General features: G+C 68.5%; 7 protein-coding genes across 7 annotated transcripts; 4 read left to right on the forward strand and 3 right to left on the reverse strand.

Moving 5' to 3' along the window:
* Positions 1-96: 96 nt before the first annotated feature.
* Positions 97-1,462, reverse strand: RHOBADRAFT_46094 (uncharacterized protein; the record flags this gene model as incomplete). The annotated part of the gene is made up of 5 exons (XM_018414719.1): positions 97-207; positions 298-449; positions 532-586; positions 653-1,277; positions 1,413-1,462. The coding sequence occupies 5 exons, from the start codon at positions 1,460-1,462 to the stop codon at positions 97-99; spliced, it is 993 nt and encodes a 330-aa protein (XP_018269049.1).
* A 557-nt stretch (positions 1,463-2,019) lies between these two features.
* On the forward strand, positions 2,020-5,057 carry RHOBADRAFT_55246 (uncharacterized protein; the record flags this gene model as incomplete). The annotated part of the gene is made up of 6 exons (XM_018417747.1): positions 2,020-2,266; positions 2,334-2,445; positions 2,516-3,848; positions 3,919-3,966; positions 4,189-4,435; positions 4,597-5,057. The coding sequence occupies 6 exons, from the start codon at positions 2,020-2,022 to the stop codon at positions 4,704-4,706; spliced, it is 2,097 nt and encodes a 698-aa protein (XP_018269050.1). The 3' UTR covers positions 4,707-5,057.
* Positions 5,058-8,292: 3,235 nt separating this feature from the next.
* On the reverse strand, positions 8,293-9,492 carry RHOBADRAFT_5964 (uncharacterized protein; the record flags this gene model as incomplete). The annotated part of the gene is made up of 6 exons (XM_018418447.1): positions 8,293-8,493; positions 8,596-8,681; positions 8,765-8,862; positions 8,946-9,048; positions 9,136-9,232; positions 9,349-9,492. Coding segments are annotated over 6 exons (729 nt in total), but the record flags the coding sequence as incomplete, so codon positions are not given.
* Positions 9,493-9,780: 288 nt separating this feature from the next.
* Positions 9,781-12,408, forward strand: RHOBADRAFT_55248 (uncharacterized protein; the record flags this gene model as incomplete). The annotated part of the gene is made up of 7 exons (XM_018417748.1): positions 9,781-10,347; positions 10,412-10,473; positions 10,547-11,107; positions 11,174-11,211; positions 11,298-11,901; positions 11,987-12,052; positions 12,175-12,408. 7 exons carry the CDS (start codon positions 9,781-9,783, stop codon positions 12,374-12,376), a joined length of 2,100 nt encoding a protein of 699 aa, XP_018269052.1. The 3' UTR covers positions 12,377-12,408.
* A 404-nt stretch (positions 12,409-12,812) lies between these two features.
* RHOBADRAFT_29220 (uncharacterized protein) lies at positions 12,813-16,626 on the forward strand. Its single transcript, XM_018412862.1, has 12 exons — positions 12,813-13,101; positions 13,182-13,354; positions 13,425-13,632; positions 13,695-14,162; positions 14,235-14,369; positions 14,472-14,542; positions 14,620-14,896; positions 14,964-15,334; positions 15,407-15,905; positions 15,984-16,226; positions 16,303-16,405; positions 16,471-16,626. Exons 1-12 carry the CDS (start codon positions 12,877-12,879, stop codon positions 16,518-16,520), a joined length of 2,823 nt encoding a protein of 940 aa, XP_018269053.1. The 5' UTR covers positions 12,813-12,876; the 3' UTR covers positions 16,521-16,626.
* A 111-nt stretch (positions 16,627-16,737) lies between these two features.
* On the reverse strand, positions 16,738-20,957 carry RHOBADRAFT_55250 (uncharacterized protein; the record flags this gene model as incomplete). The annotated part of the gene is made up of 12 exons (XM_018417749.1): positions 16,738-17,347; positions 17,422-17,616; positions 17,685-17,771; positions 17,838-17,893; positions 17,961-18,042; positions 18,118-18,433; positions 18,504-18,595; positions 18,696-18,853; positions 18,932-19,120; positions 19,189-20,305; positions 20,407-20,527; positions 20,599-20,957. The coding sequence occupies 12 exons, from the start codon at positions 20,955-20,957 to the stop codon at positions 16,787-16,789; spliced, it is 3,333 nt and encodes a 1,110-aa protein (XP_018269054.1). The 3' UTR covers positions 16,738-16,786.
* Positions 20,958-21,249: 292 nt separating this feature from the next.
* RHOBADRAFT_46100 (uncharacterized protein) lies at positions 21,250-25,204 on the forward strand (the record flags this gene model as incomplete). Its single annotated transcript, XM_018414720.1, has 9 exons — positions 21,250-22,560; positions 22,661-22,838; positions 22,970-23,055; positions 23,135-23,152; positions 23,240-23,488; positions 23,624-23,730; positions 24,397-24,534; positions 24,609-24,858; positions 24,930-25,204. Coding segments are annotated over 9 exons (2,612 nt in total), but the record flags the coding sequence as incomplete, so codon positions are not given.
* Between the last annotated feature and the right edge of the window lie 46 nt (positions 25,205-25,250).

The raw sequence follows: 25,250 nt of genomic DNA on the forward strand, positions 1-25,250 counted from the left end.
CACCCGCATGCACAAAGCGCTACAGAGAGCCCGACGCTCGAGCCCCGCCTCCGTCTCGTCCAGCCGCACGCCCGCCGCACGTTCGCCCGCTCTCGCTCAGAACGGACACAAGGCGTAAAAGTCGTGCTTGTCGAGGATCATGAGGGCCGACGTCTTGTGCGGGAACGTGACGCTGCCGTGGCGCTTGAAGCCGACCGACTCGAGGTACTGCGCACGGCGACGACGGTTCGAGGGTCAGTACTTGCTCGCTGCGGGCACCCTGCTCGAGAGTACGAGGAGAGAGAGAGAGAGGCGCACCTGGATGATCTTGCCGTTCTTCTCGTTCGGCTCGCAGATGACGCGCTGGGTGCGCGGGTCGTCGAGGAAGCAGTAGTGGGCGAGCGACGGCATCCACGCCCGGATGCGGTGCGGGCCGCGATGGTCGTTCGAGCCGACGAGCATGTGCAGGCCTGCGGGAAAAAGGAAAGAGGGAACGGTCAGTCGGGGGCGGACGAGGCGAGGGCGAGGCACGAGAAAGAGAGCGAGACGCACCTCGGTCGTAGTCCTGGACGCTGCCCTCGGGCATGAGGGGAGCGAGGCGGTCCTCCTGTAGCACGTGTAGCAGGTGAGCTCGAGTCTGGGCGAGTCGAGAGGGAGAGCGACAGGGACGCACCTTGACCCAGTAGATCTCGGCGTACACGGCCGGCTCGGCCTCCTTCTCCTTGTCGCCGTCGAGCTCGACGTACGAGCCAATGACCGACAGGTTGTGCGGGTCGCGCGAGCGGCCCTCGATGAACGCGCGGTGCTCGTCCATCGTGCCCTTCTCCATCCAGAACTGGTCGACGCGCGGGTCGTTCATCCACCCGTGCAGCGTCGCGAGGTGGGCGAGCGTGCACTGGTCGAGCTTGAAGTAGGTCGGGCGCGTCGGGTCGGTCGTGAGGTGCGGGAGGAAGCGGCTGTACAGGGGAGCCGACGTGGCGCGGGCGTGGGGCTTGGGCGGGCGCAACGGGTGGGTGAACGGGCTGGGTGCGCCGGCGGCGGGCGTGACGGGGAGGTACGGGAACGGGGCATGGGGCGTGTGGTGCGTCTCGGGGATGTCGCTCGCGTAGTCGTACTGCTGAAAGATGGCCGAGCGCGCGACGACATACCGGGGCGAGTCGCCCTTGGTCGCGCCGAGCTCGAGCAGGGCCGAGTCGAGCGCCTCGGACGGCAGGACGGGCTCGACCTCGAGCGTGGCGGGCGTGTCGCGGCCGCGGGCAAAGTACTTGAACAGGGCGTTCCACAGGGCCTGGGTCGTGCTCGGCACGTCGTACGGCGGCGCGGTCGGGTCGAGCTGGTTCAGGCGGAGCTGGACGACGCCGTCGACGAGCTGCGGTGCGAGAAAGGGAGGTCAGGAGAGGGCGTCTCTGAGAGAGAGGTCGGCGGGGGCGCACCTGCGAGTGGAGGACCGACGAGTGGAAGGCGACGGCGGTAGTGGCGACATGGTCGTCCTTGCGCTTGATGACGGTGCGGATCTCGTCTGCGGGCGTGGGACAGGAAGATGAGCTTGAGATGATCGACGTCGAGAAGGAGGAGGAGGACACGAGGGAGGACCGAGGACGCACGAGGAGCTGCGAGTGCCGGGCGGAACGGCAGGGTGGACGACGATGCAGGCGAGGTGGCACGAGCGGCGGAAGGCACTGCAGGGAGGAGCGAGTCCGACGAGGTGAGCGACGAGGTGGGGCGAGCGGGCGACCCGGGGCGAGAGAACGAGGGCGACTCACTGGCGCGCCTGAGGATGCTGGAGGGGCGTAGGAGCGACAGGGTGTGAGCCTTGGGCGTGCGAGTGGCAAGGAGAAGGAGAGAGAGAGCCGCACGCTCGAGGTTTGTGTGAGAACGAGCAGCGTGCGGAGTCGCTCTCGCGGAGCCGAGATCCCCCTTTCGCACCACCGAGCCCAAGTTCCGAAACTGCTTGGACCGAAACTCACCTCCCCGCGAGCGAGCCCAGAACCTCGGCCGCCCTCTCCTCGACCGCCCGCTCAACTCGCCCGACCGTGCGGCATGGACCTCGACGCTCTGCGCAAGGCGGCCCTCTCGTCCAAGAAGCGCCGCCGCACCCCGCCGCCAGACGCCCCCGACCCCGACGAGCGCGAGGAGGGCGAGATTGACGACGACCAGCCCGACCCGTTCACCGCACCAGAGCCGCCGTACTACCACCAGCACGACCACGACCACTACTACGACCCGCACTACGCGCCCCATCACTCGCTGGTCGACCACGGCCGTCCCTCGTCCTCGTCCGCATCTCGTGCGTCCTCTGGCCTCTCTCTCCCTTCCTCGCCTGTACACCCGCCGACCGTTCGCGCTTCACACAGTGACCGCGGTCAAGGAAGAGACCAAGCGCGTCATCGCCGAGCTCCTCACCTGGGGCGTCTCGCCCGACTACCTCCTCTCGATCGGCATCTCGCGCGACGCTCTCGAGTCCAGGTTCGCCTCTTCTCGCCCGCGCGTTCAACTGTCAAGCCGACGAGCTCACACATCCACCTCACTGCGACAGCTTCTACGAGCTCGGCCTCGACATCTCGATCCCGCCAGCGCACGCCCCGCCGTTCGCGCCCTACTCGCCCCTCCCTTCCACCTCGACCTCGCTCTCGGCGCACGCCCGCCCGTTCACGCCTACGCCCCGCACCTCGACCTCGCCCGCGCCCTCGGCCGACCTCGCCGCCCTCGAGGCCCTCAAGCGCCAGCAGCTCTTTGCGCGCAAGGCGGCCCTCACGGCCCGCAACGCCCAGAGCGCCCAGAGCTTCGAGAGCGCGCTCGACGACCTCTTCTCGGCCTCGGCGACGGCGTCTACGTCGGCCGACCCGGACTCGTCGACCGCCGAGGCGTCGACGACGCCATCGACGGTGGCGGCCAAGAAGAAGGCGAGGAAACGCGCCAACAAGAAGCGCAAGCTGTCCGAGGCCGCCGCCGCACCCGACGACGACCACCGCCACGACTCGACGTCGCCTGCGCAACGGACGCACGACCTGCGCGACGCGATCGACCACACCGAGGAGCTCGTCGACGTGCCCGCCGGCGGGCCTTTTGCCGCCTCGACGTCGTCGACCTCGCCCGCGTCGCGCTCCATCGCCGCCGCGTCGACGCGTCCGAGCTCGACGTTCTCCAATCGGCACGCGCACGTCGGCGCTCCAGCGTCGGGCTCGGGCTCGAGCTCGAACTTGCGCACGCGCCCTCTCGCGACCGACTTCGAGGCCGAGCCGGCGACGCGCCTCGCGGGCCCGGGCGGCAGCGGTCACGGTGGCGGGATCGGGCGCGGCGGCATGTACGCGGCGGGCGTGAGCGGGACGGGCTTCCTCCCGAGGCTGGCCACGCTCGGCGCCGGCGAGGGCAGCATGGTCATCGACCTGTCGGACAGCGAGGACGATGAGGGCGAGGACGGCGGCGGTGGGTCGTCGTCGCGTGTCGAGGGCGGGCGCGGCGGCGTGCGCGACGGGCTCGACGTGCCGTCCGGCGGCGGGAGCAAGGCCCCCTCGCCGGCGCCGCCGGTCGTCGATGCGGCCGAGGTCGAGCGCAAGCGGCGCCTCGAGGAGAAGGAGCACGAGATCGAGCGCATGATGGTGCGCATCGCCGAGATGGAGCGCAAGAAGCAGGCGCTGCGGGACAAGAAGGGCGCGGCTGAGCGGCAGGGGGACAAGGTGACGCCCGAGGTGGAGGTGGCGGCGGCGGCGGTCGAGGTGACGGGCCAGGCGGAACAGGGGCAGATGGTTGAACGCGAGGGCGAGGACGTTGCGAGGGAGGACGAGGTGCGCGAGTCGGCGTTGGCGTCGGAGGAGGAGGCGCCTCTGAGGGTCGAGGTCGATGAGGCGGGAGCGGCATCGTCTACCGAGGTGCGGTCGGCGTCCGCTCAGCTTCTCCTCCTTCCCTTTCGACCACGAACTGAGCGACTTTGGCCCGCAGGACCGCCTACCATCGCCACCCAGCTCGGTAAACCCGTCTGTGCAGCCGGCAAGTCTCCGCCAGGCGCCTCAGCCCGCCCGCCATTGACGCCTCCCTCTCCTACACGCCGCATCTTCCTCCCCTCTCCCTTCTCTTCGCCCATGCCGACCAACTCGCCGCCCCCGCCGCCTCTCGCCGTCGCCAACTCGCCCAACCGCCTTCGACTTTCCTCGCTCCGGTCCTCGCGCCCGCCCTCGCCCTCGACCTCGCCTCGGTACTGATTCTCTGCAGGTTTTCCGCCCGTACGCCTCGTCGCTCGCGCGGTTCCCGCTCATCCGCGCGTCTGCCGCCGGCCCGGATTCTGCGAGCTCGTCCTCGTCCGCCGCCGAGGGCACAGGTAATGCCGGTCTCGCTTCTTGGGTCGCGCGCAAGCACGGTGTCGACACGAGCAAGCGGCTGTGCAAGGCCGAGGCGGGAGGTGGCACGTGCCACGACGCCAAGTGCAGGTCCGTGCACGTCGCGTCGTTCGAGCCTACCGGTGCGTCCTCAGCCCTCCTCTTTCCCCTCCCGGCGTCTCGCGCACCTCGCCCTCCCTCGACCTGCTCGCGACGTCGGTCCCGCCTGACCTGTCTCCCTCTCGCGCCCTCCTCTCCCGCCCTCATTCGCCCTCCTCGCCCGCACCCTGTCGACCTTCTGCAGCCGCCGAGCTCGCCGAGTACCAGTCTCTGCGCCCCTCGTCGCAGCTGCAGAGCACGACTGCGACCCCGACCGCCGATCTCGCCGACCACGCCGACGCCCACGCCGCCTGAGCGTCCGCCGCTCATCTCGCCAGCCGACTTGTGCCGCCTCGCCCGCCCTCTCCCGCTTCAAGATACCCGCCGCCCCTCTACATGAGCATCGACCCGCCCTCGAGCGCCCGTCACGCCCCGCCTCCGACTGTCGAGCTCGAGCGAGTGCCGCTCACGCGCTTCCCACGCGTGGCGCCGGTGCTCGCTCGCTCGTCGTCGCCCCCTTTTCTCTCCCTCCTCTCGCCTTTCCATACCCTCCTCTCGTCCGCATCAAGAGCAAGGATACCCTCCCTCGTCCGACCTCTCTCGGGCTCCTTTGTCGTTCCGCATGACGTGCCAAAAAAAAAGAAGACGCAGTCGCATTCGCTTCTCTCTCCCTTTCCCTCTCGTGCGGCCGAGCGAGAGTCGAGAGCGAGAGCGAGAATGAAGATTGGAGAGAAACTGTTGCGTTGCGAGGTGACTGCGTGCGGGTGCGCCGACTGAGGAAAAGAACGAAGGGTTCACGAGGAGAGGGAAGTACAACAATGAGGGGTTGATGCGTCGACGTAAGGAGGAGCTGGTCTGCCTGCAGAATGTGGCTAGAGACGAAGGAGGAGAGCTATGTGCAACGACGAGGCGGCAGGAAAAGCCGGGGCGAACAAGGTGCGACGAGGGTCGAGGTCGGGCGCCGCCGCTCGGGCCTCGCTCACCGCGTCCCGATGGCGGTCACAGGGCGCCAGCGCCATGCGGCCGCCGCCGACGGGCTCGTGTAGGCGAACGTGGCGCCGAGCACGAGGATGGCGCCGAGGCAGATGCCGGGCGTGACCTGCGGGCGCGCGAAAGGGTCGAAGACCGGGTCAGGTCGGCGGCGGGCAATGACGCTCCCGAGGGAGGAGAGAGGGGGACGCACGTGGAACGAGAAGAGGACGACGCTCGCCGCGACCGAGAGGAGGATAGAGAGGCTCGTCGAAAAGCACTTGAGGAGGTTGTCGGCGTGCTGCATGACGAGGGCTGCGCGAAGAAACTCGATGACTCGAGTCAGTCTCAGGCGCTCGAGAGACGCAGAGACGTACACAGAGAGAGATAGAGAGACGCACCGCTGAGGAGCCCTCCCGTGAGCTGCAGAACGACGACGATCCAGGGCAACGGCCGGTCGAACCCGTCGAAGAAACCGCCGAGCGCGCTGCGCGTGACGTACTCGGCTCGGGACCACCACCCTTGGTCGAGGTACTCGTAGTCGAGCGTGCCGAGGCACCCTCGGAGCTCCCACAGAACGACGGGGAGGCCGACGACGAGGCCAAAGAGCGACAGCTGGATGTTGCGGATCCACAGCGACGGCTTGCCCGACGGGACGATGCTGTCCGGGAGCGGGAGCGTCGGCGACTCGGCGGCTTGATGGTCCGACAGGAGCGGCTGCTGCGACGACGGGAGCGTCGGCGACAGGATGGCCGAGGTCGACAGGCTCGGCGAGGGCGAGTGCGTCGCCGAGCCCTTTGGCGTCGGCGCCACCTTGAGGATGCGCTCAAAGTAGGTCGAAGCGAACCCGGACGACATGCACGCCGCCATGACGGCCGCGAGGCCGAGCGCCTGGCTCGGCGCCGACTCGGCGTGGACGGCGAACGCGCCGCCTTCGACCGTCTTGCCCGCCGCGTCGACGCCGGCTGCTGGCGGCGGGGCGGACTGCGGGCCGGTCGGGCTCGTGACCGAGAAGAGCTGGACGAGGCCGACGCCAAACGTGAGGACGAAGAGCGACACCCATTGCTGTCGGGTCAGGGCGCGGTTGAGGAGGATGACGGAGCACATGGCCGTTGCCGGGATCTGCGGACGCGGCTCGAGTCAGTCCTCGACGCCGAACCATCGTAGAGGAGAGGACGAGGGACGGACCTTGAGCTGGTAGGCGAGCTGAAAGAGCGGGACGCTCAGGTTGCCGCTCGCGACGTACTGGGCGTTGCCCTGGAAGCAGAACAGGGCCGCGAGGACGGCGAGATTCCACACGCCGTGGCCAAACACGGTCGCCTTGAGCGTGAGCCACCACTCGTAGTCGCTCAGGTCGCCGACGAGGCTCGGCGCCGGCTCGGCGAGGCGCTCGCTCGCGCGTCGGTGCGGGTACAGCGAGTGCTCGTCCGGGTGACGAGTTGGCGAGGGTTCGGGCGCGGGTGTCGCGGGGATGAAGGCGAGGGAGGGCGTAGAGGGGGTCTGGGCGTTGGCGAGGGCGACGCTGATCGCGAGGGACGAGGGAGGATGGCGTCCGCGAGTCGGAGAAGGGGTGCGAGCTTCGAGCGAGGGGGCTCGTCGGTGCACTGTGCCGGCATCGCTGCGAGTCAGCTTCGTCGCAGAACAGTACCGAGAGAGAGGTGGACGCACTGCTGACGACCGTCGCCTCCTTCCACCCGTCCTCGCCGCCGCCGCCAACCGACCCTCGTCGCGGCTCCGACTTGGCCATGAGCGCGTCCTTCTCCTCCTCGTCGCCGCTCGTCCTCGACACCGCCGAGCTGAGGTACCCCTCGCGCTCCTCCTCCTCGCGGATCTTGACCTGGCGCCGCTCCTCGGCCTCGCGCTCGCGCTCCTCGTCGTCGCGCAACCTCCACAGGCCGCGCACGTGGCGGCGCTCGCGCACGGCGGGGCGCAGCTCGCCCGTGACGAGGACGAGGACGAGCGAGACGAGGATCTTGCCGAGCTCGGTGAGGAAGATGGCGCTCGAGGCGTGGTACCGGCGGCCGGGGGTGGTGCGCGAGACGTGCAGGACGATCGAGAGGACCGAGTAGTGCAGGGTGAGGGCGGCGAGCGACAGGATCGCCGGTCGAGATAGTGGCGCCATGCCCTGCGCTCTGCGCGAGAGGCTCGAGGGGACAATGGGGGTGTCGAGGTCGACGACGAGATGAGGAGGGTGAGGGGAGCTGGCGGAGCGCCGGCGAGGCCGCGGTTGGTGGCAGGCGGTCGTGCAGAGGTGGCTGCGTGGTGTGCAGCTGCTGGCGAGGGTATCGAGCGAGGCGAGAGCTGTCTATGGCGGACTCAACGCTCGAGCGCTGCGAAGTCGGCTCTCCGCTCTTCGCGTTGCCGCGCGCTCTCGACCACAGTCTACTCGTCTCGCCCGTGCTGGGCTTGAACATCTTTCGCTGCAGGGCTATGCTACAGACAGCTCCTCGGGCTCGCCCACCGGGACCGCGACCTCGACCGGCACCTCCTGCGCCGCGTCCTCGGCTCCCGAACCCTCGACCAGCGGCAGCAGCACGGCGAACGTGAGGTAGCTCGTGTGCCCTCGCGCGTACGGCCCCGCCTTGAGCGTCATGCTGCGGTCCTGCTCGCGCTCGAGTCGAGACCGTGGCCGCGCGGGCGCAGGCGAGGACGCGCCGCTCGTCGGGGCCGTCGCGGCACCTTCTGCGACGGCACTGACTGCCATCGGCGTTGCCATGGCCGTGTCGGCGTCGCTTGCCGGGGCCGAGGATGCGGCGCCGGCACCGTCGTCGAGGCGCGCCTTCTTGGCCGCGAGCGCGTCCTCGTCGCCTCCCGCTGCCGCTCCCGCCTCGCCCGCCGCGTCGCCCTCAGCGTCGCCGCCGTCCTCCCGCTTGCGCTTGGCCTTCTCCTCGCGCCTCCTCCTCGCCTCCTCGATCTGGCCCTCGCGCCGGCGCTCCTTCTTGCGCTCGACGGCCGTGATGCGTTCGACGGCGTCGTCGACGGTCGGCGCCGCGAGCGGCACCGGGTCGTGCGTGCGCGTCAGGGTCTCGTACATGGTGATGGACGAGAACCCGAGCGCCGACAGGGCCGTGCACGTGCGGATCACCTGCTCGATGCAGGGCGAGAAGCAGCAGATGCGCGACTGGCGGTCCTTCTGCGGGGGCGCGAGGGACGAGGGTCAGTGAGCGACGGGCTCGAGTGGTACGTGCAGGGTGCCGGGAAGGGGCGCGAGAGAGAGAGAGAGAAGTGGACGCACGCGCATGGCCTTTTTGGCGTGCTCGAGCGCCTCCCACGGTGCCGGCAGGTCGAGGAAAACTGCGAGGACGGCGGGGTCAGCCACTACTGCCTCGGCAGCATCTGGTATCCCGAAGCGAGACGCCCTCGCGATGGTACGGGTGGAGCGAGAGGGAGAAGCGCCGACGCACCCGAGTCGACCTCGTCCTCGAGCTCGAACCCGTCCTTGTACACGTTCTGGTGCTTGATCTCGATGACGCCGTCGAGCTTGTGCTCCTCGAACTCGTCCCTGTGTGACAACGTCCTGTCAGCCACCGTTCGGGAGGTCTCGACGAGGGCGCGAGCGAGAGAAGTCGGGAGAGGGGGACGCACCTCGCCTTTGCGAAGCGCTCCTCGTGGTACTCGAAGCTGTGGACCTTGCCCTCGTTGCCGACCGTGCGAGCGAGCGAGTGCGAGAACGAGCCCGAGCCGGTGCCTGTGTGCGTGCGCGGTCGTCAGCTCGCCGAGGCTGCGAGAGAGAGGTAGAGCGGGCGAGGAAGGGAGAGAGGGAGAGGAGACGGACCGGCTTCGATGAGGCGGCTGCCCGGCTTGATGTCGAGGTACGAGGTGATGAAGGCAATGTCGGGGAGGTAGAGGATCTGGGTGCGGTGCGGGAGGGCCTGCGTCCTGCTCGAGGCGGGAGGTCGGGGCGGGAAAGGGGAGGGGAGGGGACGCGACAGTCAGTGCGCGTCCCTCGCCTGGGTACGGCGTGCAGAGGTGGAGATTGAGAGGCGACTTGCCAGAGTTCAGGGGTGGGCTTGAGGAGGTAGACGAAGCCGCGGCCGTTGCCCGAGGCGAGCTTTGTGCCCCAGGGCTGGCCGACAAAGTCGTTGTGGCGGAAGTAGCCGTAGCGCGACTGGATGTCCTTGTCGCGAGTGACAATCTCGCTCGTGAGCTGGGTGCGGCTCTGTGGGCCGAGGCTCGAGGGTGAGCACTGATGAAGATGAGGAGGAGAGGGAGGAGAGAGAGGGGCGGCGCACGTGGAAGATGATGACCCAGTCGCCGTACTGGATCGAGTCGGTCCTGTCGAACGCAGTCATAGCCAGCTTGAGCTTGTGTGAGCCGACGAGAGCAGGAGGAGCGTCGCGTCGAGGCGCCGACCACCTCAACGACCTCCTCCCACCAGCCTCGTCGCTGTGCTCAGCTGCACCAGCTCGACTACAAGCCCATGCGCCCACCTGCGCCCACCAACCCGGCCCAGGTCCCGCTCCTCGGCGCAGCCTCGTCGTGCGCAACTCCGCCGACGCACAGCCACCCCTCGCTCCTCGCCAACTGCTTCACCCGCCGCACCAGGAGCCTCGTACAGCTCGCCATTGCAGCCACCCTCGTCACCGCATCCGTTGCCTTCCTCCGTCACGCCGCACCGACACCTTCCTCGTCGTCCCTCTCCCTCCCTTCCCTCCCGCCCCACCTTGCCAGCGTCCTCCGCCTCTCCGCACCAGTCGACCGCCCACCGGCACCCACCCGACTCGCCGTAAAGCCCGACCGACCAGTCGCCACGGCCGACGACGACCATCCGGGCGAGCCCGACCTCGACGCCTTCAGCTCCGACCACGGCGACGGTCTCCTCACCGACCTCACGACCGTCCTCAAGCCCCTCGCGCGCACAAAGGCCGTCTCGTACGGCGAGCCGTGGGTCTATGCCCGCGACCCGCACCAGCTCCCGGCGTGCGAGCGCATCTTGCTGTTCCAGTTCATGCCGTGGTGGGGCTTTGCGAGCGAGTACATCCTCTACGTGCGTCCCGCACTCTCTTCCTCTCTCTCCAGTCAGCGTCGACCTGACACCGATCCCCACGCAGGCCCGTGCAGCAGCCGCAGCAGACAAGCTCGGCTACACGTTCCTCGAGGACGACCGCAACTGGTGCGTCTCGCTCTCTCTCTTCCCTCTTGCCCCGTCCCTGTCGCTCACTCAGGCGCACGTCCACCCTCCGCAGGAACTACGGCCGCTTGCGCAACTACTTTCGCCCGCGCAAGCTGTCGTGCGTCCCGCCGCGCGACTGGACCGACCAGCGCCTCGCCGTCCCGTTCTCGCTCGCTTCGGCGCGCGAGCGCCCGCCCCGCCTCGTCTACTCGCGCCTGCACCTGTCGAACCTGGACGACTGGACCCGGGACGTGTACCTCTCGGCGCCGGGCGTCCAGGCCGCGCTCCGGGCCCTCCAGCAGCGCGACGACGCGCACCGCCGCGACGCCGACCGGTGGATCCTCGAGGAGGGCGCGACGCTCCCGCAGCCGCTCGAGGCCGTCTTTGACGACCAGAGCGCCGCCGTGCGCCGCATGTGGAAGCTCAACGCCGAGGTCGACGCCCAGGTCAAGCTCGTGCGACGCCGCAGCGGGCTCGCGCGCCCGAGGTGGGTCACGGGCGAGGAGGACGCGCCCGAGGGAGGAGAGGGGACGACGAGCAGGAGGGGCCCTGTCATTGCGCTCCATGTGCGCCTCGGCGACAAGGCGTCAGAGTACGAGCACGACTCGCAGGACATGGGCATCTCGAACAGCTTGTGCGTCCCTCTCTCTCCTTCTCTCGCCATACAGCGACGAGTCACTGACTCGGCGTATGTCAACAGCGGTAACCTGACGGTCTACGTCGAGGCTGCGCACGACGGTGAGCCCGCAGCCCTCGTCCCGCGTCCCGTCTTTGCGTCGCCGCAGGACCTCGCTCACCCTCTCTTCCTCCGTCCTCGCGCCCAGCCTTCCGCCGCCTCCTCCCCTCGCGCTACCCTTCCCTCACGCCCCTCACCCGCCCCCGCTTCTCGCCCTACGCCCGCCCGTCCCTCCTCCTCATCACGGCCGAGCCCGACATCCCCTCGCGCCTGCGCGCCTCGACGCCCCTCTCGCGGCCCTTCCTCGTCGTGCAGACGCCCGAGCCGGACGTGCGCGTGCCGAGTGCGACGGGCGACGGCGACGGGACGCAGGCGAGGCTCGCCAAACAGGCGGGCGCGGCGGCCGGGGCGCAGGGCGACAAGCCCAAGGCGTACGGCGGCGGCAGCGGCGGGGCGCGCAAGGCGCAGAAGGGGCGCAAAGGGGCGGCAGCGGCGGCAGTGGCGGTGGGGAAGGACGGCAAGGAGCGCGTGCGGCGAGCGGCGGGGGGCGCGAGCGAGGGCGAGGAGGACGAGGTCGTCGAGGCGACGCCCGACCTGAGCACGGGCTACACGCAGGCAGCGTTCAACGCGCTGCCGATCCTCGAGCGCGTCGTGCACACGCAGGCGTTCGTGCGCGACTTGACCGTGCTCGCGAGGGAGGCCGACGCGGCCGTCGTCAGCGGCGCGAGCAACGTCGGGCGGTTGGCCATGCTGTGCGTCCCTCTTTCCCTCTCTGAGCGTCCCTGTCTGTGTGTGCGACTCGTCTCTGACATCTCGCCCCCCTGTCTCGCGGTGCAGCATCGCCGGCAAGGACGCAGTGGTCGGACCTCGAGACAGTCATGGCGACGGGCTCGGCGGGCGCATGTGCGTCTCTGCGGCTCTCTCTCTCCTCTCCATACACGTGCTCGACCTGACTCTTTGCCCCTCACCTCGCTCCGCCTTGTGCCGCCCCGCCGCCCTCGACCCGTCTCGCTCTCCGCCCGCAGCCGCTCGGTCGACGCCCACTGCTACCCGACGGCGTACACGACGGCCGTGTACGAGCCTGTCGCCGACGTCGAGGACCTCGACAACGCGGCGTTCGTGCCCAAGGAGCAGTTTGAGGCCGAGCAGGCGGCGCTCGCGGCCAAGGCGCAGCGGGTGGACAAGGGGCGCAAGGGGAGGAAGGGTCGACCGACACGAGACGAGTAGAAGGACGCCCTGTATCGCCGTGCCGTCGCCGCAGCAGCATGTCGAGAGTGCGAGAGTGGGCTCGAGCGCTCAAAGAATGCCTCGGCCCGCGGCGTCGCCGTCGGTGGAGGTTGACCTCGTTTCGCCTTTACTCACCCGAGTCGCTCGCGATTGATAGATCGGTTGGCGTGTCGTTGCGTGCTACGACGTGAGCTTGCTGCTTGTGGAGCAGGAACTGCGCCGTTTCGACGACGGGAGGTGGACGATTTTCGGCCGCGACGTCCCCACCTCGGAGAAGAGGCGCATCGTCACCTGGCTCGCGCTCGTTCTCCCTCCTCTTCCTGCACCCCGCTGCTCTTCAACAGAGCTCAGCACACACGCACACAGCCACCCCCATGTCGACTACGACCCAGCCGCCGCCCCTCATCCTCGACCTGCGCAACCGCTCCCCACCCTCGTCTCCGCCCTCCAAGCCCGTCGCCGATGCGGCCGACTCGTCCTCGCGCGCCTCGTCGCAGGACATGAGCCCCTCGCACTCGTCCGACGCGTCGAGCTCGACCGGCGGCACCAGCGTCGCCGACCCGCTGCGCGACCAGATCGTCGCCGGCCTGCGCGGCCGCAAGGAGCCTGTCGTTCCCGGCGAGACGGACGCCGACCGCAGCTTCTCGTACCGCCACACGATCCCGACCATGACCCTGTACAGCCAGCGCGGCCTCGAAATCTACGAGGACATCACCAACACCAAGGTGCGCCCCTCGTCCCTCTCCTCCTCGTCGTCGGCAACCCGTGGCCGGCACCTGACCCGCCTCTCCCCTCGTGTGCACAGGCCTACTACCCGTTCGAGGCCGAGAAGGAGATCCTCGAGAAGTACGGCGACGAGATCGCGTGCCGCATGTTCGGCCTTCCGTCGAGCCTCCTCGTCCGCAACGACCACGGCGACGACAAGCGCTTCCACGAGCCGAGCACGGCGGGCAACACGGGCGCCGACAAGGAGAAATGGTGCGTCGAGTCGTTCATCTACCTTGTCCGTCCAGGAAGGCGCCAACTGACGGCCTCTTTGAGCGAGCAGGGGCGATTCCAAGGTCGGCACGTTCAACTTTGGCGTCAACGGCGCCGTCGCGACCGCCTCATCGCCGTCGGCCAAGTACGGCCTCGCCGTCGAGCTCGGCTCGGGCTCGCTCGACAAGACGCGCCACCTCCTGCGCTCGATGGCCAAGCTGCTTCAGTCGCAGGGCAACACCAAGAGCGCGCCGATGGAGGCCATCGACTACAAGGCGGTGCGTCCCCGCTCCTCTCATTCCTCCTCTCGAGCATTTCCTGACGCCTAGACCCACTGCAGCTCGACCTCGAGGCGGCGTCGCTGCACTCGACCCTGTCGTCCCTCGCCTCGGTCGAGGGCGACTGCGTCACGACCTCGCTCCAGGACCAGGGCACCCAGTCGCGCCGCCGTGTGTCGGTCTCGGGCCTGCACGCGACGTACGACGAGGGCCTCGCGTTCCTCAAGGCGCAGCAGGCCAATCTGTCGCCGTCGTCTCGCGCTCAAGCCCTGCCCGAGTCGCCGTTCACGAGCCCGATCCTGAGCCCGTCGGCGCTCCCCTCGGTCGACGAGGACAGCGTGTCGGCTGGCGGCGACGAGCAGCGCACGACGTCCATCATGTGGCTCGGCTCGTCGTGCGGCAACTACACGCGCGACGAGGCCGTCGACTTCCTGCGCAACATCGACCTGCGCGAGGGCGACACGATGCTCATCGGCATCGACGGCTGCGCCGACGGCCCCAAGATCGAGACGGCCTACAACGACCCCGAGGTGCGCCCTCTCCCTCTCTCTCTCGCGCGGCCGGTCGTCGTCGGGAGCGCGCACTGACCCCTTTTCCCGCAGGGCGTCACCGCCGCGTTCATCCTCGAGGGCGTCGACGTCGCAGGTCGTTCGCTCGGCGGCGAGGCGGCCACGGTCCTCAAGCAGAGCAACTTCGAATACGTCAACCGCTGGAACGCTCAGCTCGGCAGGCACGAGGTGAGCCCGCCGTCCACTCGATTTTGAGAAGGTCCCGCTCGGTGTGGGCCGCGCTCAGATAGTAGCTCTGCTCGAGGCCACTCACGCTCGGTGTACACACAGGCCTATGTGCGCGCCAAGACCGACTTGACGATCCCGATCGACGGCGAGGAGGCCCACCTCGAGGAGGGCGAGTGCGTCCGACTTCCGTCCACTTCGTCTCCCCTTTCCTCCTTGTCAGTCGTGCTCACCTCTCCTTTCTCGACGACAGGCTTCTCGCGATTGAGGTCTCGTACAAGTACCTGTTCTCGGAGGCGGTCGCCCTGTTCCACCTCGCCGGCTTCCGCCTCGTCCAGCACTGGACCGACTCGTCGCGCTCGCACTACCTGTACCTCGTCGAGAAGCCGCGCATGTGGTTCCCGGCCACCAAGGCGAGCTCGGCGCAGATGCTCGGCATCGAGCTCGACGAGGCCGAGCGCGGCAACGACTACGGCGTGCCGAGCTTGAGCGAGTGGGAAAACATGTGGAAGGCGTGGGACGGGCTCATGGTGCGTCCCTCCTATCTCTCGACTCCCTCCTCGACGACGACTTGTACTGAACTCTGCGTCGTCGCAGCTCGACATCCTCTCGCCCAAGCTCCACTTCACCAAGCCGATCCCGCTCCGCCACGTCCCGCTCTTCTACCTCGGCCACATCCCCGCCTTCCGCGACATCCACCTCTCGCGTTACCTCGGCGAGCCTCTCACCGAGCCGGCCCACTTTGCCGACATCTTCGAGCGCGGTATCGACCCGAACGTCGACACGGCCAAGTGCGAGCACTGGCACAGCGAGGTGCCCGACGACCAGGACGGTTGGCCGAGCGTGCAGGACATCTCGGCCTACGACGAGCGCACGCGCGAGCGCGTCAAGAAGGTGTACGCCGACAACGACGGCCGGTGGACGAGGAGGCTCGGCCGGGTCCTCCAGATGGCGTTCGAGCACGAGGCGTGCGTCCTAGCTCTCCTTCTTTCCCTCTCTTTCTCGTCCGTGCCTGTCCTGACGATCACTCTCGCGCGCAGGATGCACTGGGAGACGGCGATCTACATCTGCCTGCAGGCGTGCACGGACCTCAACGTCCCTCGCGGCCTTTCCATCCCCGACTTCCCTTCCCTCGCCCGCTCGACGTCACGCCTCATCGAGTCGCAAGGCGTCGACGCTCGCAAGACGGTTCTGTCGTTCGGCGCCCAGTCGATCACGGTCGGCCACGACGACTCGGACGTGCTCGACGACGAGGCGGCGTTCGACCCGGCGCACGAGTACGGCTGGGACGTCGAGCACCCGAAGCGCGAGCTGAGCGTCGGCGCGTTCAAGATCGACGCCCTGCCCGTCACGAACGGCGAGTACCTCGACTGGCTCAAGAAGGAGGGCAAGGAGGGCGACGAGACGCTCGTCCCGGCGAGCTGGGCGGGCGACAAGGGCGCTCGGGCCGTCAAGACGCTGTACGGCGAGGTCGCGATGGAGCACGCTCGCGAGTGGCCCCTCGCTGCGAGCGGGCGACAGCTCGGCGAGTTTGCCAAGGTGCGCCCCCTCTTTCTCTCTCTTCGTCTCGCTTTCTTCCTCGCCTCGATGAGGCTCACCTCTCCTCCCGTCCTGCAGGCCAAAGGCGGTCGTCTCCCGACGTTCGAGGAGCAGTCGCTCTTCAACCAGCAGCACCCGGTCTCGCAGCCGCTCGCCAACGTCGGTTTCGCCAACCTGCACCCGGTCCCGCCGACGCTGCCGCTCGAGGCTCGCGACGGCTCGCAGATCCCGGCGACCGACGGCGGCTTGTGGATGTGGACCTCTTCGGTCCTCGAGCCGTGGCAGGGCTACAAGGAGTCGGTCCTGTACCCGGGTTACTCGGTGCGTCCCTCCTCTCTCTCTCTTCTTCCTCCTCAACGCGGAACTGACTCGTTCATGCATGTTCGCTCCATCACAGTCCGACTTCTTCGACGGCAAGCACCTCATCGTCCTCGGCTCGTCGTACGCGAGCCCAAGGCGCCTCGCTCGCCCGTCGATGCTCAACTGGTACCAGGCCAACTGTGCGTCCCTCTCTCCCGACTCGAGCACCTCTACGTGTTGGACTGACACCTTGTCGCTCGCGCAGACCCTTTCATGCTCGGCGGAGCTCGCGTCGCCTACGACGTCCAGGCGTGAGCGAGGAGGAGGGACTTAGGCGACGGACATTCGCGAGCAGTTCTCGACGGCCGCGAGGGCCACAACGATACAAAAAATGCAGTGCACCTTCTTGTTCATATCGAAACTGGCGCACGATCCGCGAGAGGCTGAGCGAGGACGACGAGAGAACGCTCGAGCCTGTCGGTCTCTGGAAGCCCCTCGAGCTCTCGAACTCTCCTCTCGCGTCGAAGCCGTGCACTTGCGAGCTCAAGCGTCGTTGCACATGCTGTCGAGCGAGGCGAGGCTCAGTCATCCTCGTACTCGAACCCGTAGTCCGAGTCACCTCCTCCCTCTCCTCCTCCCTCCCCCTCGACTGCCTCCTCTTCTTGCCCTGGCGCCCCTGACTCGCCCTGCTCCTCCTCGGCATCGCTCGCGCCGTTCTCCTCGACGAGCTTGCCCCTCGCCTTGGCCGCACTCGCCCTCGTCGACCTGCGCGTCCTCGGCGCCTCGACCTCCTCGCGCACGACCTCGTCCCGCTGCGGCCTGACCGGCATCCGCACCCTCAACGACCTCCCGCTCGTGCTCGTCCCGCTCGTCTCGTCGCCTGCTCCTGCTGGGGCAGTGGCGGCAGAAGGCGCGGCGACGCGCTTGCGCGGCGTGCGCGAGTCGGACGCGGACGAGCCGGCGTCGTCGGGCAAGGGTGGCGAGGCGGACGCCGCACGCTTGGCGCCTCGCGCAGGGAGCTTGATGCGCAGGGGAGAGGGGGCGGCGGCTGGGGAGGGGGCGGCGGAAGAGGGCGCAGAGGGTGCGGGTGCCGGGGTCGAGCGAGCGGAGGAGGGTGCGGAAAGTTCTGCGTCGGGCTTGGCCTGCCCGCAAAGGTGTTAGCGACATCGAGAGAAGGAAAGAGAGAGAGAGAGAGGACAAGGGAGCAGGGGCGCACCTTGGCTTTGCCCTTCTTGTCCGCCTTGAGCTCCCTTTCGAGACTCTCCTCGACGGCCTCGGGGTCCTTGAACTGGTCGAGCAGGCGTTGCCGGATGCGCAGGCCCTGGATGAGCTTGCGCCAGCGCTTGAGGACGCGGTCCTGCTGCTTGGCGAGCTCGCGCTCGAATGTCGACTGCTCGAGGTTGAGGATGGCCTGCGCGTGAGGAGGGCCTGAGCGTGAGTTTCGTCACGAGTGAAGATGGAGAAAGTGGCGGGACGCACCTCGCGCAGCGTCTCGGCATGCTCTGCGGCGACGACGACGCCGGCCATGAGTGGCGTAGCTCGACGTTGGCGGAACTCGAACCCGATCTGCGAGCGACCGCTTCCACGTCAGGTCGCGCTCGACAGCTCAGAGTGAGGGAGAGGTGGACGCACGATGGCCTCGGCGTAGTCGATGCCGAGCGTCTTGGCGCACTTTGCCGCCACCTTGCCTGCGAGCACGACGAGGCGTCAGTGAAAGGCTGAGGGGACGAGAGGACCGAGCGCGAGAGAGCTCACTCGGCAGGTGGACGGCGCCCTCGGGCAGCATCGACGGGACGAACAGGTCGATGTTGCCAAAGTTGTTCTTGGGGACCTTGCCCTGCAAGCGCGAGAACGACGAGTGAGCGGACGAGGCCATGAGAGGGAGGAAGAGGCGGTGGACGAGGCGACGCACGTCCTTGACTGGCGGCGGCACGTAAACGTCGGTCTGGTTCTCGCTGTACAGCGGCTGCTCGTCGACCTCGCCGCCGTCCATCTTGAGGAACTCCTCCTTGCGGCGGCTGTTGATCGTGACGGCGCGCTGCTTGACGAACTTGCGCGGGATCTCGTCGGGCCGGACCGAGCGACCTTGACGATACCAGTTCTCGGCCGACTTGACCGACAGGACGTCGGCGCGACGAAAGACGCGGTACTCGCCCTTGAAGAGGCCGTAGTCGCGAGCGCCGGGGCGAAGCGCCTCGTCGCGGTGGAGGTGCTGCTCGAGGACGTAGCTGCGCGGACAGGATCGGCGTTAGTCTCGAGCACGGGTAACAAGATGAGAAGAGAGAGAGGCGAGCGCACTTGGGGTGGTTCTTGAAGCCGCCAATCGAGGTCGGGAAAGGCTCGTTGATCGACCGGCTCCACAGCTCCTGCTCCTCCTCTCGATCGCGATTCTGCAGGACCGCGAGATGTCAGAGCAGCTCTGAGGACGACAAGCTATCCCGCACGACGCTGTCGAGCGGGCGAGCAAGGCGAGGGACAGGCCGGACGAACCAGGACGAATTTCCTCCTCCAGGGCTGCACGACGCCGGCGAACCAGTCGCGCCCGTCGTTGTCCTTGCGCTGCTTGGTCGACGTCGGGACACGGAGCTTGAGCGTCGTGTTGGTGAACGCGCGAGCGTAGCGCGGCGTGACGTCGTGCACGGACCCATCTGCGGGGCGGCCGAGGTTCAAGATGGGCGCTTTGCGGACCCGACGCACGACGAGAGAGGGAGAGAGCTTGGGCGCACCTTCCTCGTACGCGACGACGTAGGCGAGCACGTTGCCCTCGCCGCCGTTCTTGCTCTCGCCGCGCTGCGGCTCCATGATCTTCTGGCACCGGATGCGCTTGCGCGACGGGTCGACCGTGATCCACTCCTTGTTGTAGCGCGTGTAGGCCTCGATCCACTGGGTCGGCGGTGTCGCGAGGGCGTAGGCGTCTGTCGGCGGCGAGCGCAAGAGGGGTCAGAGCGCTCGAGGGGGACGAGAGAGAGGGACGTGGGCGCACCTGGACTCGCTCCTCGCCGCAGCTCCTCCTCCTTCTTCCACCCTGGGACCTTGACGCTCGGCCCGCTCGACCGCCGCAGGTTGACCTTGGGCACCTTGTACGCCATCTTGCCCTGCCCATCGACCCACCCACCCCCTGCTCCCGGACCCTTCCTCCTCGTCCCGCCGGCGCTCCTCCCTCCTGCGCTCCCGCTGCCCGTCTCGCCCTCGGACGCCGTGCTCGAGAGGACGAGCGTCTCGGGCGCGCTCGCCTTCTTGATGCCCTTGACCGCCTTGCCGACCGGCGGCTTCCTCCCTGACGCCGCCGCCGACGCCGCGCTGCCCGTGTCGTCGTCCGTCGACGCTCCTACTGCCGCTCGACCCTTGCCCTTGCCCGCTCCTCGACCCTTGGCGCCGGACCCGCCGCCGCCGCCGCGCTTGGGCGCCGCGCCGCTCTGCGACTTGCTGCGCCACTCCATGGCCTGGAGGCTGACGACAAGGCGCGCCGGGATGTCGAGCGCGCGCATGAGCGCGACGAGGAGTTGCACCTGGAGGTCGGCGCTGCCGCGAAGCATGGCCGCCGCCGCGTACAGGCTGCCGAGCGCGCCCTTGCCGCCGCCGCCGCCGCTCGTGCCCCTCGACGACGTCGACGCCGAAAGTGGCGGCGCGACGGGGCGCAGGACCTCCCACGTGTCGGACGCAGGGAGGAACGCGCGGATGAAGGCGCCGTCGGGCGTGAGCGGCAGCTGGCCGTCCGGGCGGCGGAGCGCGGCCGTGCGCTGCGAGCCAGTGAGGAGGGGCGCCTCCTCCCACGGGTACAGCGGGATCTTGGACGGGTCGGTCAAGCCCGTCGGCTCGCGGCCGGCCTTGCGCGCCTTGTCGAGCTTGGTGCGCACGCGTGCGCGCAGGCGCTCGCCCTCGTCGGCCCAGCCGGCCACCTCGTCGTCGACGTCGTCTGGACGGCGGCGGCGCAGGGCGCGGTTCGGGACGACCTCAAAGGCGGCGTACCACCACGAGACGAGGTCCTGGAGGGCGAGGTCGAACAGGCGAGAGCGGTCGCGCGGGTTCGGGTACTTCTGAGGCGTGATCGAGGTGAAGGCGTACAGGAGCGGCGCCGGGACGAGCGAGACGAGGCGGGCCTGGGAATAAGGTGTCAGAGTCGGCCCCTGTCGAGTCGAGCAGGAGTCCAGCCCGCTCGGGAGCAGGCCAGAGCTGCGCGAGGAGCGAGAGCAGGACGCACCTGGAGCTCCTTGTCGTTGAGCCACTTGTTGCGGACGATGCCGGTGGCGACGAGCGACAGGACGTGGACCTTGTGGCGCTCTTGGCGGACCATGCGCTCGCGAGCCGTCTCGCCCGCCTTGCTGTCGACACGGGCGTCCGAGTCAGCCCCACCTCGACGAGCGACGAGAGGGGAGGAGAGAGTTGAACGCACGCCTTGCCCTTGCCCTTGCTCTTGGTGCTCGCGCGAGATATGACGATCTCAATGCCGCCTCCTCCTGCCCGCTGCGCCGCGGTGGCCGCGTCGAGAGCGTCGTTGGCGCCGTCGAGGTCGGGGAGGGGCACTTCTGCCGCGGCCTGCGGGATGTCGACCTCGTCCCACGCTTCTTCATCATCGTCGTCGTCGTCGTCGTCGTCGTGCTGGTCGTCGTGGCTGTCGGTGGCCGGGTGAGGCGAGGCCGTGGTCGAGAGAGGGAAGCGAGCGGCCGAGGTCGAGGCACGCGGCTGGGCGGGGCCGCGGTGAGGAGACGGGGCTGAGCCGCCAGTGTCGGAGGCAGCCGAGCCGTCGTCCATGGTCGCAGCGGCGACAGCTGGTCGACGTTGAGCGCGAGTTGCTGTTGTCATCGGCCGTCGGCTCGAGAGAAGTCTCGACATTCCGCAGGGCACGATCGGGTTCAGCAAAGCTATCCATAGCATGCTACTGAGCTTCCTACTCCAGCCAGATCGCCCGCTCGAGGCGTGAGGCGGATGCCCGGTCGACCTCATCTCCGACGAGTTGCCGGAGCCGGGCGTTGTTCTCTCCCACTCGCTCGCACGACCTCACGGCGGTCCAGCTCGCTCCGTAAGCGCCACGGGGCAGCTCAGCATGAGCGGCGCCTTCCCGCCAGGCCCCCGCGCTTCTGTCGAGCTCGCCCTCTCCCCCTCGTCCGCGTCCCCCAGCTCGCGGCACTCGGGCGTCCAGCTCCACGGCCACCGCCCGACAGTGCGCGTCCTGTCCTCGGAGGAGGACCTCGCCACTCGCCCGCTGTCCACCTCAACAAGGGCACACTCGCCCTGCCCCGACCAGGCGCTCAGCTCGCGGCCAGCCGAGCAGGCGCCCCTCAGCCCGAGCCTGAATGGCCTCGCCGTCGCGTCCAACGGCCTCCCTCTTCTCAGCGCACAACGGCGCGCCAGCAGCGGCGGCTCGGCGAGCGGCGCGGACGAGTACGGCGCGGCGAGCGCACGAGGCTCGTACGCCCAGGCGCGGTCGCCCTCGCCCTCGTTGCGCCCGTTCAGCGGCTCGTCGAGCAGTTGGGCACCGCGCGACGACGACGAGGCGGCGAGGCAACACGGCGCGAGGTCAGCGATGTCGTCGCCCAACGCCCTCTCGCCTCGTCCTCGGCAGCACGGCCCCGTCATCACGCGCGTGTCGAGCCCGATGAACCCCTCCTTCTCGCCCACCGACGCTCCTCTCGACAGCCTACCGCCTCAGCGTTCCCTCACACCCTCACCCTACCTCGCCGCGCGCCCGTCCTCGCGCGCGAGCACCTTCACCCGCCGCTCCTCGACCGACCTCCTCTCGACCCTCGGCTCGCCGCGCCTGTCCACCGCGCCTCTCTCCGAGGACGACGTCGCGACCGACCTTGCGACAGGCGGCGCGCTTGCTCGAGAGCACCTCGCGACGGCGCGACGAGCGAGCGAGGACAGCCTCGCGTCGGTGCGAGTCAGAAGCCCGCTTTCGGCCGTCGACCTCCCACCTCCGCCACCGAGCTCGTCTGCGCCGTACGAGCCTCGGCCCTTCACGTCGCTGCCCGTCGCCTCGGCGCGCGCCTCGCCCCTTCCCACCGTCGCCGCACCACCCGCTCCCGCCCCGACATCTCGCCGCACCGCCGCCGCCGCACCCGGCCACAACCCCCTCCTTCACGCGCCGCTCACGCCTATCCTCTCGCCGCACACGTCGCGCCCTGTGCGCAACTATCGCCTCCACGACGGCCGCAATCGGTATTTGTGCGGCGGGCGCCTCATGACGGGCGGCGACAGCGTGCTGCCGCTCGTCGGGTCGCTCGCCGTCGCCGTCGTGCTCCCCGCCGCGTGGTGGGTGTTCAACGGGCAGTTCCTGTGGGAGAGCTGGGGCGGCAAGGGCAAGGCGAGCGTGCTCGTGTTCGTCTACGCCGTCGCCGTCATGTGGACCAGCATGGTGCGTCCACAACATCCTCTCTCCTCCCCGCATTCAGCTCTCAAGGCACGCATGTCCCGAGACGAGCGCCGAACTGACTCTCGAGATCGTTGCCGTGCAGCTCAAGACGGCCTTCTCGGACCCGGGCATCCTCCCCCGCGACCTCGACCCGGCGCCGCCGCGCAAGTGGGTCCTGCGCTCGGCCTCGCAAGGAGGCGAGGGCTCGGCGAGTGACGGCGAGTGGCAGGTCGAGGCCAAGTGGATCCGGGTCAAGGGCGGCGGCGTCGTCGCGAGCAAGTGTGCGTCGTCGGTTCTCTACCTTCTCTCCTCGAGCCTCGAGCCTCGTCGGGCTGCGTCCGTCCTTGCTGGGACAGGCACAGAGCGTGGACGTTCTTGTGCCTCGAGCTGACCCTGCACGATCCATTCGCAGGGTGCGAGACGTGCAAGACGTGTCGGCCGCCGAGGACGAGCCACTGCCGCCTGTGCGACAACTGCGTCGAGCGCACCGACCATCATGTGCGTCCCGGTTTCTTCCCTTCCTTGTGCTCGAGTAGTGCTCTCGAGCACGCGCTCACTCGTCCTCCCGTTCCCGCAGTGCGCCTTCCTGAACGCTGTGCGTCCTCCCCTTTCCTCTGTCCTCCTTGCGCTCGACGAGCTCCCACACGAGAGAACGACCTCTTACTGTAATCGACTCACGCAGTGCATCGGTCAGCGCAACTACCTGTCCTTCATCGCCTTCCTCCTCTCGGCCGTCGTCGCCGGCCTGTACTCGCTCGCCTTTTCGGCCTACCACATCTCGCGACGCGCCTCGGCCTCGCAGCTCCGCCAATGGGACACGATCGGGTCCATCGTCGTGCTCGTCGCGACGCTCGCGTTCCTCGTTCCGGTCGGCGGGCTCGCCGCGTACCACGCCCGGCTCGTCTGGACCAACCGCACGACGATCGAGATGGTGCGCCTCTCTCTCTCTCTCTCTCTCTCTCTCTCTCTCTCTCTCTCTCTCTCTCTCTCTCTCTCTCTCTATCTCGTCGGCCCCATTATCTCTCTCCCAGACGAGCCCGACCTGATTCTCGTACGCCGCACACAGCTTCGCCCGGCCATTGCCCGAGCCGCACTTTCGCCGCTCACGTCCGAGCCCGTCGCCGCCAACCCGTGGGAGCGTCGCTCGGGCTTGCGCAACGTCCTCGCCGTCTTGTGTGCGCCGGGCTCTCTCGCGGGGAGGGAGAGCTGGGTCGACGCGAGGGGGTGGGCAGGGAGGGACGAGCGCGAGGCGGCGGTCGGCAGGTTCAAGGGTCGGCAGAGAGGGGATGGAGGGTCAGCGGCGTGACAGGTGCGTCCTCCTCTCTCTTTATGCCTCCTCGTATCATCGTCGACGACTCGCGCTGCCTGGACGAGCTCTAACCTCTCGTATTCTCCAGGTTTCCCTTCCCCTCCTCCACCTCCTCCCCCTACTTCCTCTCTCCTCACTTCGCCTCGCCCTCCTTCATCATCTCTACACACGTGCCATCTGTTGTCGTTCTATCCATCCACCCCTCTGCAATTCCAAGACAAGCGGACAGGAGGCGCCGGCCGCCTCTTTGCCGCTTTGACCTCTTCTCGGCGTCCGCACCTCTCTCGCCGCGGACTTTCCTGTCCTCGCTCTTCCTCTTCTACCTTTCACTGCTCGCTCCACGATGGCGCAGCACACCTGCGTCGTGCTCACGCTCGTCTCGCGCGGCGAGGCGGATGCACCGGGACAAGGGAGCGAGCTCCTCCTGTTCGTCTTGCCCGAGCGGCGCGAGCGAGGCGAGGTCTACTCTTCGTGCGCCCACTCTCTCCTCGTCGCTCTCTTAGGCAGGAAGGACTGACACGTTCGAGCAGTACGCAGCTCGAGTTCGCCCTGCACTCGACGGTCGACCGGCCGGCTTCGACCTCGCCGCTCCTCGAGGCCGACCTGCAAGCAGCTTCTGCCGACTCGATCAAGGACGGCCTTCTCCTCGACCCTCATCGAGACGTACGGTGCGTCTCGTCTTCTCTGTCGAGTGAGGCAGCGAGGAAGCCGTCCCTCACCGAAACTTGCCTTCGACCCGCAGGCTCGTCCGCTCGTCAAAGCTCTTTCCCTGGGCGCCGAGCACAAGCCTGCAGGCGTTCCTGTGGCGCATGTCGAGCTCGTACGAGCGCGGTCTCGAGCGCGAGTTCGTGTCGGCTCCGGGCGAGGAGGACGAGGACGAGGCGGCGCAGGGCGAGCGAGCAGCGTATCGCGAGGTCGAGGCGCGGCTCGGAAGGGGGGCTCATGCGTGGGAGGCTTTCGAGATCGTCGAGAAGGACATGGCTCGGCTCAAGGTGCGCCAACCTCTCTCGTTGCCGAGCCCTCTCTCTCGTCGACGGCCGCTGACTTTCAGAACGCCTCGCAGCACGAGCACCTTTCCGCCGCCTTTCACTCGCTCGTCCTGCCTCGCCCTCTCGACGACGCCCTGTACCTCGCCTCGACCCTGCGCGACAAGCTCGCACCCTTCGAGCTCGCCGACCTCGCGCTCAACTGCCTCCTCGAGCTCGTGCAGGCGCGAGCGGGCGAGATGGCCTTTCGCGGCACCTGGCCGGCGCACGTGCCTCAGCCGAGCGATAAGATGCTCAGCCTGCCTGACGAGGTCGTCAAGGACCGGCTGCTGCGGTACTGGCGCGATGGCGAGTCTCTCTCCCGGCGCTCGAGCCTCGGCCCTCCTCTTTCTCGCCCT

The sequence above is a fragment of the Rhodotorula graminis genome (assembly GCF_001329695.1).
Source record: "Rhodotorula graminis WP1 unplaced genomic scaffold RHOBAscaffold_12, whole genome shotgun sequence".
Classification (NCBI taxonomy): Eukaryota; Fungi; Basidiomycota; class Microbotryomycetes; order Sporidiobolales; family Sporidiobolaceae; genus Rhodotorula; species Rhodotorula graminis.

Coding starts and splice junctions, on each gene's coding strand:
- RHOBADRAFT_29220 (XM_018412862.1), top strand. CDS start 12,877: ATGAGCCCCTCGCACTCGTCCGACGCGTCGAGCTCGACCGGCGGCACC. Junction 14,163..14,234: donor CGGCCTACAACGACCCCGAG/GTGCGCCCTCTC, acceptor CTTTTCCCGCAG/GGCGTCACCGCCGCGTTCAT. Junction 16,227..16,302: donor TCCTGTACCCGGGTTACTCG/GTGCGTCCCTCC, acceptor GCTCCATCACAG/TCCGACTTCTTCGACGGCAA.